Raw genomic sequence first — 20,141 nt, 5'->3', positions numbered from 1 at the left:
ATTTTTTTGTTAAATAATTAACGGGCTTCATTGTATCCTCGAGTTTCATTTGCTTAAAACTCATTTGCTACTCAAGTATAGGTGGGGCAAATAGAACTCTAAGGATAATGGATTGATACACGCCTTGGAGCCTATTGATTTATTTTTCTATTCGAATTATTATTCGTGTTCCGTTCGTATGTTCGAAATTTTCCTCGCCAAAGTACTTTATTAACATGATGAGGTATTGGTGATTCATGCACAAAAAAATTTAGATTCAACCCCTTTAAATACACCCCATTTGCCAAAAAAAAAAACACGATTCATCACAACCTGAAGAAATATTCAACATCTTGTTGGAATTGTATTCCATTTCATTCAACCAACAAAAATTAAGAATAAGCTACTTGAACAACTTATTGGAGTTCCAATCAAAGCAACAACATCTGGAGTTAAGAGAAGAACATCAAGGCAATACTTACCTGATGCCGCTGGCCGATACACAAGGGTCTACCAAAAGTAGGTCTCCCTTTCAATCTTTACTAATGGTAGATATGGGATGTTCTCTTTTTCTAAAGGGAAACTGTTTGTAATTGCAGGCAATGTAATAGCAGGCAAAGGAAACTTTGTACTTAAAAGGATGAACTTGCGAGGGAAGAAAGCTGAGACATTCGGTCATGTAGTCGGAGAGCATGGTATGAAACACTCTCATGCTATCAGCTATATAAATGTCTCTTAAGATTAAAGTGAAATGAAAACTAAAGTTTACTTTTTTGAAAGTGCAGTGAGATTGGGGCCAAAGATCAGTGAAACAGTGAAGGGAAAGTTGAGTTTAGGGGCAAGGGTTTTTCTAGTAGGAGGGTTGGAGAAGATTTTCAAGCAATTGTTTAGTTTCAGAGAAGGAGAGAAGTTTTTGAAGGCTTGCCAATGTTATTTATCAACAACAACAGGCCCTATTGCAGTTTTACTTTTCATCTCATCTGAAAAGGTTGCCTTTTGCAGTGATAGATAAATCGAAATCCCTTGTGCGAATGGAGAATATGTGAGAGTCCATTACAAGGTTGTGGTTCCAGTTGAGAAAATAAAGGGAGTGAACCAGAGTGAAAACATTAAGAATGAAATAACTATGTTCTTTATCGACCATGAAATAACTTTAAGAATGAATTTGCCATATGTAAATACAAGTTTGAGATTACAGAACTCGAGATTTTAACTTCAAACATGTTGAATGTTATCAGTTCTTCACCGATCTCTATTCGAGTACTGGCTTTGTGAGTGTATAAACTATAGGATTTTCCTTTTAAAAATAAAAAATAAAAGAACTTGGTTATGGCAGTGCTTCAATGTACTTAAGAATGTCCGCAACAAGTATGCACACAGTCCTCCAAAAACTGGCTGAGCTGACTCGTATACAGATTTGGGTCATTCCTAAAATGATCAACATGTGGTGAGGAGACGAAGTTGCACGCCCGAACTTCGCGCCCCAATCTCTTTTGCTTCTCTATGAAGGATTCCACGGAATGCGCAGGGATGACTCCATCTGCAGAGCTGTAAATATATAACTGTGGACAGGTAGGTTGTTTGTATGACAGCAAACCCATAACATCAGAAAGCCTCCTGCAAGATGATAAGATATCAAGTTTTGTCAATTTTAATGAACATCGGGATGACTTCTGGAGGCAATCATAAATCACATTGGAGAATGCATTAAAGCAAAGAGAGAAATATATCATGCATAAAAATATTCAAAAAGTTGTGCACTGCAAATGATTCTTAGTTGCAAAGTAAGCTTTTCAATGACTCAAACATTGGGAAGTAGATCAGAGAAGTAAAAAATCGTGAACTTATTTACCGGTTTCAAGGGGATTATTACCTGTTAATACTAGGAAGATTCAAAACCACCTCAAAGAACTTCTCCAGGACTAGTAGCATAGCAGCTTCAGTTACTGCAGGCTTGGGTTTTGAGGCTTCACTTTTGCCAGTTGATGCCTCCATATCCGATTCACTTGAGTTCGCAGATCCTTTTGTTGCAAAACTACGTTTCTTCAGAAAAGCGGCAGAGAAACCCGAAGCCCAGACCTGAAAATAATAATATGAAAATGATTTATTAAGCATTGCCTTTGTACTGAACTGAAACACATGCTTTAAGCATCATTTACCTGAGGGTCAGGGGCCGCAACAGGGGCTGAATCCACAATGCAACCTTTGATCCTTTCCGTTAAAGAAGGATCTTCTTTCTGAAACTTCTCAAGAATAGCTCCGTACCTGCAACAAGATGAAACCCGACACAAAAATCACTTCAGATAACTAATATAAACAATAGAAATGTTGTTCTTCATGCATGTATGTACAAATGTACTTGTGGAGATAACTTACATTAACCATCCAGTATTGCTAAAAGTGTGGAAAACCAGGTTTTTTCCATGCTCCTCTTCTAACCAATCAGCCAAGTGATTCACAAGCATGTCTACGTTTTGCTCGGCTTTCCCACCGGCTTGGTAACTGAGAATGTCAACCATCGGAAGTGTGAAAGTAATGACATGGTATCCCCTTGAAGTATACCACTCTGCATATCTCTGGAGATGTTTCTGCTTGGATCCTAACCACCCTAACAACACGACAACCGTACGAGACTTCACCGATGAACAATCTGAAGTCCCAGAAATATCGAACGCAGTCGGCTCAGGCAAATGCCATCTGTACAAAGCATCAGGCACTGTGGCAGGAACACTCTCCGGAAATGCAGCTGGCTTAGATCCTTTAGCTAACTCAGCTGACTGATATAAATTAACCAACAGAGGAGACGAAGCAATAGAAGAACATAGCATGTTCGGAACGAAATTCCGGCCTGAATTCGGAACCGGAAAGTTAAAAGTAGGTAACGGTACTCGAATCCTAGTAACAAAAGACAAGTTGGCAAGCTTGGAAGCTGATATAAGAGCAACCAATGATGAATTGGACTCCGGTAAGGAATTGGACATGGAAGTTTCAGTATCCGATGTAGGAGATGGGAGTTTAGCAGGAAAATCAACAGAAACAGACGCCATTGCAACAGCAGCAGCTGCCATTAAAGGACGTTGAATGACTCCAGACATGGATCCCATATTGAACCAATATGAACAAATCCCAAATAAACATTACAAATCAGTGCAAAAGTCTCAATTTAACGAGGGTCACCTGCAAAAAGGATAAGAGGATCAAATTATGACCCAACAGATGGAATAAAACACGAGAAAAGCAAGCAAGAATGTGTTAATACAATAAGCAAGCCAAGGTTGACATGTTCTATAGTCAAAGCTTTTATTATATAATTACTGGTCTTATTAAATGAAAGGAAAGGTAACCGAAAATGGGGTTGTCAAAAGATAGATATTGACAGCCTGGCAAGTTGTTGTATAGACAACACAGCGCCCACCGACCATGAACTATAGATTAGATTAAAACATAATGGGGAAAATTAAACAAGAAATAGCGCGTGCTTGGTCAGTTTTTAAAATAGTATCTAATAAACAAATAAAGGACACGGTTTCCTTGTCTAAGTCTTCATGCTTAAAGAACATGACAAAGATTGATGAAGAGCTGACCAATGAGTCCGACGATTTAGGAGCCCGTGGGGGTAGTTTAGACCATGACCCAATTTCCAAATTCCAATAGGATAGGGGTTTCTCGAAAGGAAGACTCTGCCGTGTAGAGGGATAGGAAATGAGTCAACTCGATCACGGCTCTAGTGGAATAACACGGTTAACCAAGAAACTCGAAAACCGTATGGCGGGTCAATTTTTGAATGGTGTTTTTTTTTTTTTTCCTGAGAATAAATTTTGATAAAACGAAACGAAATCACTGAAATAATTAAATATGAAGTTAATGGAATCCAAACGGCGGATGGCAAAACGAAAACCCAATTCAGAAAAACGAAGAATCAAGAAATCTCATTAAAATAATAAGACCAAAGAATTTTGAACCATTAATAAATTAATAAATAAATAAAAGTCACCTTGCTGAATGAACTCAACTGAAGATGAATGTAAAAGCGGATTGGGTCTCTCTTTTTTTGTCCTTTTTGTTTGATTGATAATGAAAAAGAAAGAATGCTGAAGTGTGGGTTTCGCTTTTTCGTGACAGTAAATAATGCGCCCTGCCTCTCTTCTCCTTGCCTGCAAATATATTTCTTCTTGCTTTCCTTGGTTCTTTTCTACCTCTTTATATCTTATATATATACACAAGCGTATGTGTATATATATATATCTTTTGGGTTGTGTTAGTCTCTTAGAATTGCCTGTATTGCACGCTAATAGTTTTCTGTAAGCAACAATATCGCTATTGATTATTTTCTAATAAAAAAAGAAGCAGAAAAAAAACCCAAAGCAGAAAAGGAGGAGGTTTATATATCTATATTTAGCGATAGAGGGAGTTCATATAAAAGAGAGAGAGGTGTCGATTACTCTAAACATGTTTAGAGTTGCTAGTAGGGTTTTGAAGTGTTATCAGTAAAATATGATAAAATGTAATTCAACCCTATTTTGTATAATCGATAATAAAAGAATAAGCGAATTTATTTAACGTGATGATAAAATTTTTAATGTAATTTAGTGACACTATAAGTTCGTATAAAAAAATTGTTCTTTGATCCAAAAGAATGACCTAGTAAAATAGATCGAATGAAGTAATTATATATTGCAATAATAATTTTAAAGTCATTACAATTTTAATAGAAAAAGACATTAATACCTGAACTTAAATTTTGAATTTTGAAATGTCAATACAAAATTTTACGCACTTACTCTTTTGAATTGTTGATACAAAATTATTTTTTTATACGAACAAATGTGAACCATTTTATTATTATAATAATAATAATTTTAAAGCTAAAATATTTAAAAAATTAATTTACTATTTTAAAAAATTTCTGAAACCTTAAATTCTCAGAAACCTTAAATTTTTAAATTTATTTAAAAATTAAGAATAAAATAAAAAATCAACGGTTGATAAACGTCTATGAGTATACAAACTTTCAGCTTTCTTCTTTCTTTTTTATTTCTTTCAACAATTCTGGACGGTATATCCTTCAAAACGGCATTGGCTATCCCTAAATTCTGTCTAAATGAAAACTGAACAATATTTTGCATTAAAAAAACACATTTTATTAAAAGATGAGACGAAACTTTAAATAAATTTCTTAATGAGTTTTAAATTGATTTAGCTTTAATTCATATTTAATATTACTTTTTTAATTAAAAGTATTTATAAAAAATATAAAGTATAAAAACAAATTTTTTAATAATAAATTAAATTCCTGTACATCCGAAAGAAAAAAGAAAATTGGAAGTGCAATATTAAACAATCCATGTAGTTTGGAGGATAATAATATTCCAAAAGATGATGGATGGCATATGCCCATACCCTTTCATTGTTAACATTTGTCCTTTCCTATCTCTCTTTTATTCCAATACGTATATAATTTGGAGTCCACATTTTTTTTCTAAGGGTTTTGAGTTATTTCCACTTCACTAAATGTATGGTATCACTAGAATAACTTATAGAAGTTAATTTTTCTATTTCAGCAATCAAGGTCTCCATTCCATCAACCCTGATGTTACTCTTATATAAGAGAATTATCAAGTGACCACCATTGATGCATTGGAAACTATTATCGAACAACTTTGTTAAGATAAATAATTATGATATTTAATATGAGAGTAAATTTCGAAATGAAGAGGATAAATCATTTAAAATCTAATTTTTATATATCTTTAATGCGGTTAGAGTCTTATTCAATTGGTTTATAAGAATTTTTGTTTACCTTTTTTATTGACAAAGTAAATACGTTTCTAGTGAAAATTTAAAATTTCAAATTTGTATCTCTCTTATATTAAATTTTAAAAAAAATCACATTTCTTAATCAATTACTTGGGTCATGTCTACGTCTTAATTGTTACTTAAGGTTAAAATATCTCTTACTCAAAAAGAGAACTTTTTTTTTCTTTTATTTATTTTAAATTGGTGAAACTATAAATAAAGAAACAATTAAATAGGGATAATTACAACTCATTTGTATTTTTAAAAAATAAATCTCAAAATTATACTTCAACTATGATTTATTGTACAAAATATATATATGAACTTTAATTTTTATATAATTTTATCCATGAAATTTTAATTTAATCCAATTCTTATAAATTATTAACAATTATTGATATAATATACATACATTAATAATTATATTTATTCAATATAAAAAATAAACTAATGTATTTATTTAAATAATTAAATCAAAATTCAAATTCAAATATATTTGAACCACAATTAAAATTTCACCTATATAATTACAACAAATTAAAATTCATATATACAAGTAGACATTAAATCAAAATTAATGTATAATTTTAAAATTTATTTTTTATTAAAAAATATATTTATTTTTCAAATATATATATATATCTGCTGCTTTTAAAACAATTTACGGACACTTCTCATTAACAATAAAAGATAAAAATAAAAACTATACAGTCTTTTCTTTTTAACTTGATAAAATGACTCAATTGTTTTATATATCATTATTTTTTTAATTTATATTTGAAAAAATAAATTCATCATTCGCTTTCAGCAACAAATAAAGACCAAACTTTGTAGGCATAAAGATTACAACTTTTCGATGAAAAATAATAATATACATACTTAAATTTTATGTATGCACTTAAATGGATCGCCTCTTTAGTAACCAAATCGCTTGTAAAAATACTCTCAATTTCTATATGAATTAATTCCTGCCAACGTATAGAATATGCAGCTAATAGCAAAACACCGGAAGCAACTATTGATCAACTAGAAAGAATAATAGTAGTAGATGTGAATATATATAGTTTTTAAGTGTACCTTGTGCTGTTCCTCCTGCCCCACCACTTCTTTTTCACCCTGTCAAGTGCACCTTCTTCGTTTCCGAGTTTATTCAATACGACTTTTGTTTCTCGCAATCTCACAGAGTAATCCTTCTTCCAAGTTTCGAACATCTGCTTTAACCTTCTAAGTTCGCGATCAGGGTTCAGGTTTGCTTCAACCTGACCTGATTTTACTTCCACCAAGAACTTGGCATCATCACCAAAAACTTGACTCCGCTGCTCAAATTCCTCTGCCAACCGGCTTATAACACTCAAACCTGCACTCGTTGGTCTCAACCCGTTGCTCTCAGGGCCATTGTGATTAGTTCCTGTGTCCCAGCTATACTCTCTGTCATCGCTTGCATTATTAACAGATGCATCGGAATTTCTCTCCGAGTCATCAACTGCTAGGCTCTTCTTTGCGATAGAAAGACTGGATTGTAGAGACCTCATTTGTTTCTGCCACACTTCTTCCATGGACTTCATTTTTAGCTCATATTCAGACCAGCGGCTTTCGTATTGTTGGACCCGTTGATGGAGGATGTCATTTTCCTCTTCTTTCTCCCTCAGAGCAGCCTCAGCTCTAAGAACTCGGCGCTGTAGTTCAGCAAGAAATGAGCCCTTGACCATCACCTCATCTGATTCATTCCCCTGTATCAAATTTTATAATCATTTAGTGTCTCAAATACAAACATTATAACTTGATACATATCTAAGCAATAGGAATAACAGAGAAAACTAAAAACTGAGTCTGCATAAAAGTAAAAGAAATTCAGAAACAAAAATGGGGATCATAGGAGTGAAAGATTTGATATGCAAACTGTTTGGAAGAATATTTTTTTAATGGTTCTTTTGGTTTTGCAAGATTGGACCTATATTTTTCAAGCAGGGCAACTGGCTAACAAATCTGTAAAGAACTAATAATAGAAGCAGCATTTTACAAAATAAAAATGATCATTTAACATCACTTTGAATATATTAATAAGGGAATGCTAGTTGATAAATATTAATAAAGAATTACATGAAACGTCAAACCATAAGCAAAATTTATGAGTTAAAACACAAGATGGTCATTGTACCTTAGAGGCCCCGTATTTGAGTAATCCTGTATTTCCAGAGCATCTTCTGACCAACCAACCACGAATAACTGCAGCATAGAGCACAAATAATAGTAAAATTATAAGTACAGTTTTCCACGACATGATTTTGAATCATTATAGATATACAGAAGAAAATGTCCAACGTAAACCAGATTTTTCATACTTAAACCAGCCAAAACCAAATTTTTAAATCCACTCAAGGAGGGCAGTCGACTTGATACATTTTTAAATGTTTTCCTACCATACTTCTTAAACTCCAGAGTTATATTAGAAATGCCCTTTGATGTACTGTTTTTAGCTAATTACAACGTATTTCAATATCTTTAACCTAAACGAACTGGTGGTTGAAATACATAAACATCTCTACCCTCAATATTGTCCTGACCAAGGCAACTGGAAGACCAACCCATGTTCTGTTTTCTGAACTCCAGTTTCAAGGGAAAAAACCTGAATACTAACCTGATTGTATCACAACAGATGCATCACTAATTTCCTTGAATGTTTTCCTGCCATTCCTGCCTTTAATCTGTTTTTGTATAGTAATAGCAGCTCTATGTCTCTGCAGTAAGACGGCATATTCTTTCCTGGTTTTCTCTCCTCTGACAACTGTAGTAAGAGATATAGAAAAATCAGGTCTTAACAGTTTCTCATTTTGCAAAAATATAGCTTCAAAACAATAAAAAGAAAAAGAATATAGCAATACATGACTGAAGGGTAGCAATTCCCCTTTGAAGCTCCTTAAAGCAGTGGCGAGCTTGATGTCCTCTGAAGCAGCTTTGAACACGTAAAATGCCATGAAGAGTGCGATTTCTTGTATCCTCAAGAGCCCCAATCTGCATTGATTATTAATATTCTATCAATTTATGGAGATCAAGAAAAGATGCATGTTGTGAGGTTTTTTGAGCTTTTTATTATCAAGAGAGACAGTAATAGCATCATACGATCTATAAAATCTCAAGAACCTCAATTGCTGAGAGTGTCCTTGTTATTAGCAATTTAAGTCAAGGTTATGAAGTAGACAGATGTTCTTACACATTCCCATTGTCAATTACTCGTATTGGTAGCAATTGTTTCAAAATTCACATGGCTTTCAAATCATTCAAGGCAGAGAGTTGCAAGGATGAGAGGTTGGGTATTGAGTTTGTTTAGAGTCAAACTATGATATCAGCATAATGAAATGGAAGTATTTATATCAAGCAAAAAGTACAAATTATTGTGATGCATATTATATATAAACATATGAATATATGTTACATACTATTATAGTTAAAATGCCAAAAAGAGGTTTGTGAAATTTTTTTACAAGAAAATGCTTCAAGAACTCAGTTCATAGGGAAAATTTTACGTATAAGCACATTATAATTCTTATCTAAACATCAGATTTTAGTATGATGAAAAATGAAAACAATAACATTTCAAGTGGTTCGTGAAAAACCATATATCAGGTCATGGTAAAAGATGGTACAGGCTTTCAACAATTTTAGGCAAAGATCAATGTTGTCAAGAGCACAAGACCCTAAAACTGTTTATCCATATGCTTTCTATTTAATTGGATCATCATTATTCAATAAAAAAGGAAGTTAAACATCACCAAACTTCAACTAACATCCAACCAACATCAATCCCCTCCCCCCATTCCTAAAAGTGAGCACCGTCAAGAAAAAGAGGGAGGTGGTGTTATAAAACAATAAAGAGCATAAATGACACATGATGAACCAATCATAATTCTTTTATTATACCTGACCAGTACGGAAAAACAATTTTGTATAGCCAACTTGGTACATCTCAGGCAAAATGTTGAACTGATGAAGAATTGCAACTGAAACACTGAGTGGATCTCGCGAGGCAACATTCTCCAGTAGAAGAAAACCATACCTGAGAAAAGGTGCAAAACAAACCAAAAACACCCATGCTTAATGATTATGCACACACTGTCAAAACCATGTAAAAATCGGAAAGAGAAGGAAAATGGTTTTCCTTTTGACAGAGAAAATTGTTTCCTACTCTTTACCTTCTGGCAAACTTCTGGTGAGACATTCTTGTGGGAAAGCCAGACCGTGATATGCGAACAACTTCTAGGACTCCACAACATCTCAGTTGCTGCAAAACAAGTCCTTGCTCGTATGATCCAGGAGACTGCAAGTTGTTGGGCTTTATACAACGTATAAAGTGTGGAGTAGTACTCTCTAGCCGTTGCATTAGTTGGAAAAGTTGACCCTGTATTATAGAAAGTACCAAAAAAGGAACAGAAGACAAATTAATGACAATCTTCAAAAATCACTTCTATTCAATCATCAATAAACATTACAAACTATATGAGTTTTATCCCGAGGAAAATATCAAGTTTCTTTCACACTCGGCTCAGGCAACCATATCCTGCATTCACACAGAGGTCAAATTACCTTTATACACAAAACAAGTAAAATGTTTGAATCAGTATTTCATCTGAGACAACAATAAGTTCACAGAAAATAATGTCATAGGAACACTACATTAGAGACAGTAATCTGAACCATAGTATGGCAACTTCCACCGCTGTTAGTCTTAAGAACATAAAGGGAAAATATCTAATCAAACTACAGGCTTAACAAAGACACAAATTTTAAAATTATCCATGGCTTACCTCCAATGAAAAAAAAAATAGACCTCATACTAATAATTAAACAATCATCATTAGAAAAATCAAAAGAACATATGCCAAAAAGCAATGAAACTAGTCTTTCCCTGACTCAGAAAAATTAGAATTGAGAGAAACAATCATCATTCAGTCAAAAAGGTTGTAAATGCAGTATGGTAAAATGTATCAGGAGATTTAAAAACAGAACCAGATCAACCAGATGCAAAGATCACATAGAAGATGACAGACCACCCACCCTGAATTGATCAAGACTTTCTTTCATGCAACATATAAAGTTGACATGAGAACTAAAAGAAGAACAAAAGAAACTTCAAGCGAAAGTTAAACAATGGCCAATTTAAACTAAGAAAACATGGATGAACTTCAAATCCTGGATTGATATGCACACAACAATGAAATCAGAACTATCTGATGCCCTCTATGAAATAGAAAGAATGAGAAAATATAAGTTATTAGCACGTGCATACTTGTGCATATAGTTCCACAGAAGCTTCTTTCAACTATTCGTACTCATTACGATTAAGTTGTTCATGCTAAAGCTACAGAAAACTAGAAATTTGGAAAGAACTTCACCTTAAATTTCGTTGCAACACTTAGCTTTTGAGAATCTGCACCACCAGATTTATGTAAAGGACCAACCACAGGCTTTTCAGATTGGTTAAGCATATTTGACGCAAATATCCGAGGAAGGTGGCATAAGCAAGAGGACAGTAGTTGAATTGAATCCAGGTGCAGTAAGTCTCTGTTTTTCTCTAAAAACCCACTTGTGTCATAAGTAACCTGAATTTGCGACAAAGAACTGTCAAATTGTCAGGTAGCAGAATAAATAAAAACTGAAAGTGACTTCCACCACCAACACTTGAACAATGAAAAATTCAGATGTGCATGAAAGCACCTTTGAAACTCAGGAAAAGAATACTGCAATTAACAGCCAATGAATTAGAAAGGTAAATACCTCTCCCGCAAAATGAGAGACAGTGAAAGCTTTTTCTCGCTCTCCTCGGAAACAAGGATTAGATTTCAGATGCTGCTTGAGCTTGTTGGCAAATGAGGAGTCAGTCCCATTTGGAAAAGTGGACTCCTCATCTAACAGAGACAATAATCCCAATGGTTTCTGCATAAAACTTAAAACAATGAGATTTGAAGAAGTGCATTTCTACATTGAAGCCATAAAGAAGAATACCAGTAATAGAATAAAGTATCAAAATTTCAGTTAAATTATTGTTGTCATTCTTGCAATTTCTACCTTCAACTCCATCAAAAAGAAGGGGAAAAATAAATTGAAAAAAAAAAAAGGAATTTGATATACATAATTAGCATAGTAGGAACACAACATACAAAAGATATACATGTACATTCTTTGATTTAGTGCCACATAAATGCTAAACAAAATTAACCTGTCCAGGAAAAAGTGAATAGAAGCTTCTCCAAACCCAATACAATATGAATAATTTGTGATGGTATCAGAGAGAGAATATCTTACCATATCATGCATAACATAGAAAAGCAACTTTTGTTGAACCAAATGACAATATATCCGAAAATAGACCATAACAACTACTTTTTCATTTTAAAAATAGTAAGAGAACAAATTTCCTTTTTTACATAATTAACTTAAAATGTTAGGAGGTTTAGGGTTTACAGAAGGATCAGACTAACATCAAAGCAGGATAACTCTTACAGATCCTTCCAGTAACTACGTTGCACAAAAGTACTTCATCATTTCCCACACTGACCACATAGAAGGACAACATACCATGAAGCAGAAACATTAAAACTGAACTCCTTACCTTTTCAAAAAGATTAAGACAATCTTGGTTATCATCAAAATCAACTTTTGCCCAATCGATGCCATCTTGGATATATTCCTAAAAGTAAAAAAAGGGTTTAGGAATCATTGAAAAAATCACAGGTTGTCTAGACAAAGTCACATGAATTTTTAGACAACACTAACTGACCAGAGCAAAATCAAAGCAATACACATTTTTCTTTTATAAAATGATTAATTCAAGAGTTAAAACTTTTCTTGAGCATTCTTTCATTAGGCCACGATGAAGAAAGTATATGCATGCACTCACTTCAAGTGCATAACTTCAACCATGATCACTAAAGATTCAATGATTCATCACTATGGTTAAGCATCCAGCCTATAATCAATTGGCAATAGGAGGAAGATTCAACGATCCATTACTACTTCAAGCATCCAACCCCAAAACAATTGGTCATCGTGGGTTCAACTAGAATATAAGACCACAAGATATCCAAGACTTAATAGATGTAGGGTAACATCACTTAACAGTTAACACTCCCCTCACATGTAGCTGAACAAGGGTCTACACATGGACAGCCTAACATGGGGTTAGACCTGAAGAACTAACATGAAAAAAAAAATGCAATATTTGTCTCTTTTTCTTTTTCTGTTTTTTCTTTTTTTTTGTGGGGAGGGGGGGGGGCAATAATAGATTGTCAATGACAGAGGTTTTAGCTTTCATTCTTCCTTTTTCAGAATTGGAAAACTGTAATATAAGTTATTAGTTCATAGTAATTCATAATACTTTGAAGCTGCTTTTGCACATTACTTAACCGATGCAAAATGTACTGACTCAAATGTTGAAATTTATTTTCAGTCAGGTTCTATAAATGCCATGATAATTCTGTTCGATAAAATTTACTCTTAACCCGATCATATGATACAGAAAAATACAGTACCTCCTGCTCCAACTTGAATAAATGACGATTAAAATGCTGCTGTAATCTCTCATTAGCATAATTAATGCAGAACTGCTCAAAACTATTCCTCTGCAGAAACAAACCTTGTTGAATGAATAATAAATGATAATATCAATTTGGAAAGATATGGAACCACATAGAGATAGAGAGCCAAAGCATTATTCAAACATACATCAAATGATTCAAAGCCATAAATATCAAGAATGCTGATAGATCTGCCAGTTCGCCTCTTGCCAACAGCAAGTGATTTGTTAATTTGATCTACCAGCCACTCAAACAAACAAGCATAAATTGATTTTGCCAAAGCATCTCTTGTGACAATCGCCTGAAAAGTGAAAGAGGATGTTAATCGTGAATTCCAGCAAGTCTGAAGATGAGAATATCAATCAAATTGCTTCCAACTGTAACATGTTAGACTCTAGGACAATCATCAGTCAAACAGATGTCCATAAACAAACAGAAGAGGTCAGAATCCCAAACAATCTCAACTTTCGGCACCAAATAAGAAATAGAAGCAAGCAGTTTAGAAATTTTGTGAAGCCGAAGAGTCAACTTAGGTCCTGAACCTAACAAAGAAGGTCATAATCCTGAATGTATTTAACTTTTACACCAAACAGTTTAGAAATTTAGTAAAGCTGAAGTGAAACGTATGAAACACACAGGTAAACATAATAATAAGATCATTAACTAATCCTTTAGAAAGGGAAGGAAGTGAGTAAAATCTTGGGCTTATAAATTTCATACTAATTTACATAAGAATAGAAAGCAATAAAGTGAACCCAAAGATGTTATATCATCAAATTCAGTCATATTTAATTCTTCAAAACACGGGACAGCAGTGAAATCCATATTAATTTGATAATCTCCATGACCATCACATAAATTCAGAGATTCTGCTCAGATGAAGAGGAGAGGTATTGACATAAGGTAGCATAGAATGAAAACAATATTGGATCAAAGCACCTCAAGCCTTCTTCCAGCCAGCTCAAACAAATTGATTAAGGCTTAAAGTGACGCAGGAAAGGCATGAGGGAAAAAGAGGCATGTCATAGAAATTCTATCGAAACAATAAGCTTCTCTACCATAAACTGCAAAGAATGCTAGCAATTCATTATGACCTGCTAGACACAAAATAGTATTTCTAGAGAAGGATTCTTACCTGTGATAGCGTTAGCTTTTGGACAATATTATCATTACCGACTCTCATTTTGCGAGTTGATAAAGCCAAATTAAGGTCCGCAATGTCACAGCCAATCAACTTGGCAACATTGATTAGACCTGAAATGTAATATTATAGTCTTTAGAGATATCAGATGAAGCTCAAGCAAAAGCAACGTGAATAAAAGAATGAAGAAGAGCATTTTTTTCAAAACAGTGACCTCATACTAAAGAATGAAATGCAAGACAGCACATCAGCAGCACTAAACAGAAAGAAGAGACAAGAAGCAAACGCAACAACCTAATACAATGGAAAATCTAGTATACAGGACATCATATCTTGACCATAGAGCAAAGTATTGCCACAAAAAATAAAACAATAAAATCTGCCAGTAAAATCACTAAAACGAAAAACAGGTCAAAATCACGTAAGACTCTAATACCATTTTCTTAGCATCTAACCTAATATTAGCTGGCAATTAGTAAAGATACAGAACTTATAGAAAAGACCACAGCAAGCTCAAATTTTATGCATGGAGAAAAACACCACTTAATTGTCTTTAATTTGGATTTCTCCTATGTCTCCATTTCATTTTTCCATTTCCTAGTAAAGGATACTAGTACGAAGGTGAATTTGCACAGAGAGGGAGTAAGGATAGGGGAAAGGCTATATGGAAATTTGTAGCATCCATTACGATTCAAAAGATACAATAACACAATAATATAACTAAAAAACATAAGGGCAGTCCATATAGTAAGTCTTCTCATAGTGGTTTTTTGGAAATTTTCTTACTTTCATCTGCCACAGCTTCAACATGGTTTTCATTATCAAGGATGGTGAATGAGACATTTCCCAGCCACAATACTGCAGCAAGCATTGCAAAAACACTCTCTTGGTCTTCTTTGCTAACATGGACAACATCCAAAGCTTCCTAAAATTAGGCATATAAAACAGTTAATCGTAATTACTTTCTTAGTTTTAAAGTATGGAATCATGACAAATAATAAATGGATGGAAGAATGACAAACAAGCACCTTAACAATGCGAAATTGTTCAGAATCATCAACTCCGGAAATAGAATAGCAATTACCCTGCTTCAAATAATTATATTCGCCCACATTCTTCAAATTTAGCTTCTCTGTAGATAAAAAGTGAATGAACAAAGGCAGAGAACATAATTTAATATGGCAAAATGATATAATAAGAAGATTATTTCAGAAAACTAACAGCCTGCAAGGGAAGACAAATATGCTAGTTATCTCAAGAATACTTTTCTACTATCACATTTAGGAGAGTCGAAACCATGACTATACATCTCCATGCCCTCATAGTGGAAAACTCTAATTTCATACTGAATATTGAAAAGCATGCTCTAACACAAGCTCAAAGATGAATGAACCATGGCCGAAAAAAAAATTGTATCCATATAGATGTTGCAAACAGGAAGTATATTAGACCACAGAAAGATAAAGATAGAAGCAATCACTACCTTTGAGAGCAGAAGGAGCACCAGCACAAAGCTGATAAAATATATGGTAAGACCTTTCTCCCTCTGCACATTGGACAACTCTAGACTGTTCACATAATACATTAAGTTAGCAACTTATACCTAGAAAAATAATAGATAAAATGACATGTAAGAACATGGAGGCCTAATAAAAATTACCTTCTCAAGTAAAACTGCCCATTTGAAGGAGGAAACAAATTCAAACTTAATGTTAGTTACAGATTTCATGAAGGAAATATATAATATGCTCTAATAAAAGAATTTCATCTCAGAACCTCAGTAGTAAAAATGAGCTTACAAGTTTGAATCTTTGCCCCAGATATTTTTCCAGTTTCACTAAAGTGGATTTCAATCAACTTTCCCTGAGAAATAAACACCCAAATTATTCTTACTTAAAGGCCATCTCATTAAATTTCACTAACATTCTATGCACATTAGTAAAATGAAAATCAAAGAAAAAGCATGAGAGATATGAAAGAACAGGGAACTTACAAATCTGCTTGAGTTGTCATTCCTTAATGTCTTTGCATTACCAAATGCTTCTAAGATAGGATTGGTCTTCAATATCTCATACTCTATTCCACTCCCACCACCAAGAGCAGCTAAATATTGCATTGCTATCTTTGCTGTCTCAGTTTTTCCTGCTCCACTCTCACCACTTCACAAGCAAATAGCAACACAAACATTAGTGCATAGACACATTAAATGAAAACAAAAAATAAATTCAATGGATTAAATCAGATATTTTAATATAAAAATAATTGAAAATGAAGAATACTTCAATGATATTTAAGGCTTTGCATTCCACATCATGTATTGATCAAACTGAATAAAGTAGCATAGCTACCAATTCAGGCACAATCTTAGATATCCTAAACATAGAGCAAGTCAAAACCCAGAGCACCTACTTAAATAGGCAGTGAAGTTAGGGGTAATCCTTCAATAAGTATACTCCCCTTTTACATCTTAATATTGTCCATCCTGACTCGATAAAAGTATTTAAGTAAAGAAAGTTGACATGCACGTCCATGGGCCCGGCATCTGAGAAGCCATGAACTTAGTATTTGGTCATCCTCATCACAATAGAAAGCAGAGCAACATACAAAGCATCCTTATAGCCAAAAGAGAAACCAGTTGTTTCTATAGACAAACTATGATATTTTCATTCAAGAATCATCTTCAAATTGTGTTCTAGTTTTTCATTCTCAATATAACAAATAATAAGACGTCACTATAGGATGCAGCTAATAAAAGTGGTGCAATCCATATAAAAAAATACTGTCAGAGAAGGAAAGAGGAAATAGAATACCAACCTTATAATGATAGATTGATTAACTTCATCTACAAAAAGAAGCAAGAACCATATTAAAACCATTTAACTCATAATAAGAAAAAAGTTAATAAAAATAAAACCAGTCAAACAACTTTAAGAAACTGAAAGTACCTCGTGACATTTCCCGGATGGCGGTGTCAGCAATCGCATATACATGGGGGCTCTCAATGGATTTATTCTTGTATGCTTGAATGTAGTCATTTCCATATAAAGGAACTTCTTTGAAAGGATTGACAGCAACTAAAACCGGTCCTGCTTTTGTCTAAATTCAATATAGATTATAACAGCATTAGTAAAATACTTAACTTGAGTGTAGGCTCAAAACTAATAGAAAACAAGTACAAGCTCTTACATATATCATATCTTGATTGTATCTATATTGGAGATTATACAAGACTGACGGCTCATTTAAATAACTAAGTTGCATGAGATCATCCACGCCATCGAGGATATCAGGATTTGCAGGTATCAGACTATCAGAATTCACCTTTAAAACCTATAATTGAGATGCAAATAAATGAATTTAGAATCTACATAATGAAAGAAGTCATACTTCTTTCTTTCTTACAACCGCTTACTTTTCCTTCAGGAAATGAAATAACAGACTCAGTTCCTGAACTTGATATTATTTTCCCCAGCTCCCACTTTCCGTTTGGAAGTTGAAACCAAGACTGAACCTTCTGGAACAGCAAATATTAATCAATTCAGTAGTTGGAATAGCAAAGGGTAGTTCCTGTTGACACCAGAAGTGCTAACATAATATCAAATCAGAAGCAAGAGGTTACCTTTTTTGGAGCATATGAAGTTATGTCACTCCACCTGCGTTCAATGTTAGACATTGATACTGAAGGCAATGGTGCTGCTGCAGAATCCAGGTCCTCATCGGCCACAGAAGGCCTGTCCTCAACCAACATAGCATTCCCACTATACGGTGAATCCTCATTCATGTGACCAGTATCAGGTACACCATTTTCAACTGTTTCAACAACCTTGCCCCCTGTACCACCATTAAGAGGGGCACTCAAGCTGTTTACAGCATTGTTTCCCGAATTTACATCAGCATATCCCATGGGATCAGAATTTGGAGAACCTAAGAACCTATATAATCAACAGGCAAGAATTAGAAAACCTGGCGGAAGGATGAACCCCAGTTTTCTGAGACATTTTACTCCTAAGTGTTTCGGAACCCTGAAGATTGAGGTTTGAGCTTTAACAGGATGTGTCAAATAAAAGTTTAGATAAAAAAATTGTAAACTTCTTTCAGTTTTCACCAAAGTTTCTATGTAGCTTTAATATAACTCAACTTGAAGACTTATCCAGGCACTGCTAACGGCAACATTGTTTAAGATACAGACCCAAATGCGCTTCAATCCTCCGTCAACATTAACAAGTTCAAAGAAGAAAGATGATTAAAGCCTAAACTAGCACAACTAGAACATACGATACATTAAACAAGTTGAAAACATCACAACTTCATACAAGACTTCAGCAAATTTAAACCGATTTGATATTAACTTAAAAGTTCCTTGAAATCTTCAAGCTTCGTTTAACTTCCACTATCCTGTTTATAAAGGGAGCTTTCCACTTGGTTGCTTAGAAATACAATAAAAATTTAAATAATCTAATTTTTTTTAAATGAGCAGTTCTAAAGAATTGCTAGAATTAGATACTTTTCTTTCCATATTTCTCTATTTTCTCAGAACACAAACAAGTATCAAGCCTAAGAACCACAAAATCTTGCAAATCTGAACCGATCCAAGCAAGAAAAAAATAGCAAACCAGAAAAAGGAAGAAAGAAAAAGAAGCAGATATACCAAAACTTTCTATACTTGCCTGAATAAAATATTTTTTTAGAAAAAAGGAACTCCTTCAAAATCCAAGTGAGTAATTGAAAGCTTCGATCGATCTCAAAACCGTAGAACAGCTCGAGAGTCCAAATAATTAAGACTAGTGCAGAAGCAGTAGATGAAAATGCTGGAAAAAGCCAAATTTTCTCTTCTTTAAGTTAAAACCTTCAAAGAAGCCAAGTGTGTATACTCATTCAAAAGAGTAAAATGATTGTGTAAGGATGTGTTTGGTTGCTGAGAAAGCGCAGAGAAAAAATAAATAAATAAAATACAAAATTCAGAGGCGTGAGGAGAAGGATGCAGCTTTTTTGTTTGCCTCTCCTTTTTTTTTTTTCCTGCTTAACACAGAAATGAAAATCCTTTTTCTTTAAAAAATAATAAAATAATGGAATTTTCATATTTTTAATTTACTTTTATTTGTTAGGTTTTTAAATTTTAATTACCGGATATTGTCTTGCCGGCCGTATTTAAAAGTAGATATAAACGTTTTACGATTTTTCAGTTAGAAAGTCAATTCTGCCACTTGATTTTTAAAATATTAGCAACCGGGCCTATCAATTGTTCTTATGACCGAGTCTGAGAAATTTTTAACTTAAATTTAAAATTTAAATATAAAATATGTGTTTATCTATTAATTTCACTTATAAAATTTAAAATTTTCCACTAGAAAAGGGAGATATTTTTTCTAATAAATATATTTTAAAAAAATAGATTACATCAATTCAATTATTCAAAAGCACTGCTCACTATGTATTGTTATAAGACTTATAAGATTTTGTTGGGAGCCACGTCAAAAACCTGTAAGCTTGACTTTTACGTTAAACTCAATTTGGCCAACTCATCCGTAAGTATGTTGTGTTCTCTAGACACGTGACTAATTCATCACTATCTTTCAGATCTCATAATTCATTGAACTCTTATAAGTACAATAATATTTGAATTCTCCAATCGAATATCAAACAACGCCTGGACC

General features: G+C 33.6%; 3 protein-coding genes across 5 annotated transcripts; 1 reads left to right on the top strand and 2 right to left on the bottom strand.

The window, feature by feature from the left end:
- The first annotated feature begins 247 nt into the window (after positions 1-247).
- On the top strand, positions 248-991 carry LOC107886880 (putative GEM-like protein 8). Of its 2 annotated transcripts, XM_016810975.2 has the most exons (3): positions 248-498; positions 579-674; positions 765-991. In XM_016810975.2, the coding sequence occupies exons 1-3, from the start codon at positions 465-467 to the stop codon at positions 989-991; spliced, it is 357 nt and encodes a 118-aa protein (XP_016666464.1). In that variant the 5' UTR covers positions 248-464. The 2 variants fall into 2 exon arrangements, with proteins under 2 accessions (XP_016666464.1, XP_040957313.1); XM_041101379.1 differs by having other exon boundaries at positions 287-674.
- A 104-nt stretch (positions 992-1,095) lies between these two features.
- On the bottom strand, positions 1,096-4,383 carry LOC107886879 (transmembrane protein 53). 2 transcript variants are annotated; one of them, XM_016810974.2, is made up of 5 exons: positions 3,974-4,383; positions 2,356-3,156; positions 2,139-2,244; positions 1,853-2,058; positions 1,096-1,596 (listed from the first exon to the last, which is right to left on the bottom strand). In XM_016810974.2, exons 2-5 carry the CDS (start codon positions 3,081-3,083, stop codon positions 1,329-1,331), a joined length of 1,308 nt encoding a protein of 435 aa, XP_016666463.1. In that variant the 5' UTR covers positions 3,084-3,156; positions 3,974-4,383; the 3' UTR covers positions 1,096-1,328. The 2 variants fall into 2 exon arrangements, with proteins under 2 accessions (XP_016666463.1, XP_040957311.1); XM_041101377.1 differs by having other exon boundaries at positions 3,993-4,369.
- Positions 4,384-6,592: 2,209 nt separating this feature from the next.
- LOC107886881 (myosin-1) lies at positions 6,593-19,516 on the bottom strand. Its single transcript, XM_016810976.2, has 24 exons — positions 19,155-19,516; positions 18,107-18,419; positions 17,900-18,001; positions 17,674-17,817; positions 17,433-17,583; positions 17,302-17,329; positions 16,481-16,646; positions 16,287-16,350; positions 16,148-16,161; positions 15,971-16,055; positions 15,516-15,619; positions 15,274-15,412; positions 14,482-14,600; positions 13,495-13,647; positions 13,302-13,391; positions 12,383-12,460; positions 11,548-11,706; positions 11,166-11,372; positions 9,966-10,171; positions 9,694-9,829; positions 8,658-8,787; positions 8,414-8,560; positions 7,934-8,001; positions 6,593-7,505 (listed from the first exon to the last, which is right to left on the bottom strand). The coding sequence occupies exons 2-24, from the start codon at positions 18,389-18,391 to the stop codon at positions 6,843-6,845; spliced, it is 3,438 nt and encodes a 1,145-aa protein (XP_016666465.2). The 5' UTR covers positions 18,392-18,419; positions 19,155-19,516; the 3' UTR covers positions 6,593-6,842.
- Positions 19,517-20,141: the final 625 nt, after the last annotated feature.

The sequence above is a fragment of the Gossypium hirsutum genome, chromosome A03 (assembly GCF_007990345.1).
Source record: "Gossypium hirsutum isolate 1008001.06 chromosome A03, Gossypium_hirsutum_v2.1, whole genome shotgun sequence".
Lineage (NCBI taxonomy): Eukaryota > Viridiplantae > Streptophyta > Magnoliopsida > Malvales > Malvaceae > Gossypium > Gossypium hirsutum.
The sequence above is the reverse complement of the archived record's forward strand: the minus strand, read 5'-3'. Positions and strand labels throughout refer to the sequence as shown.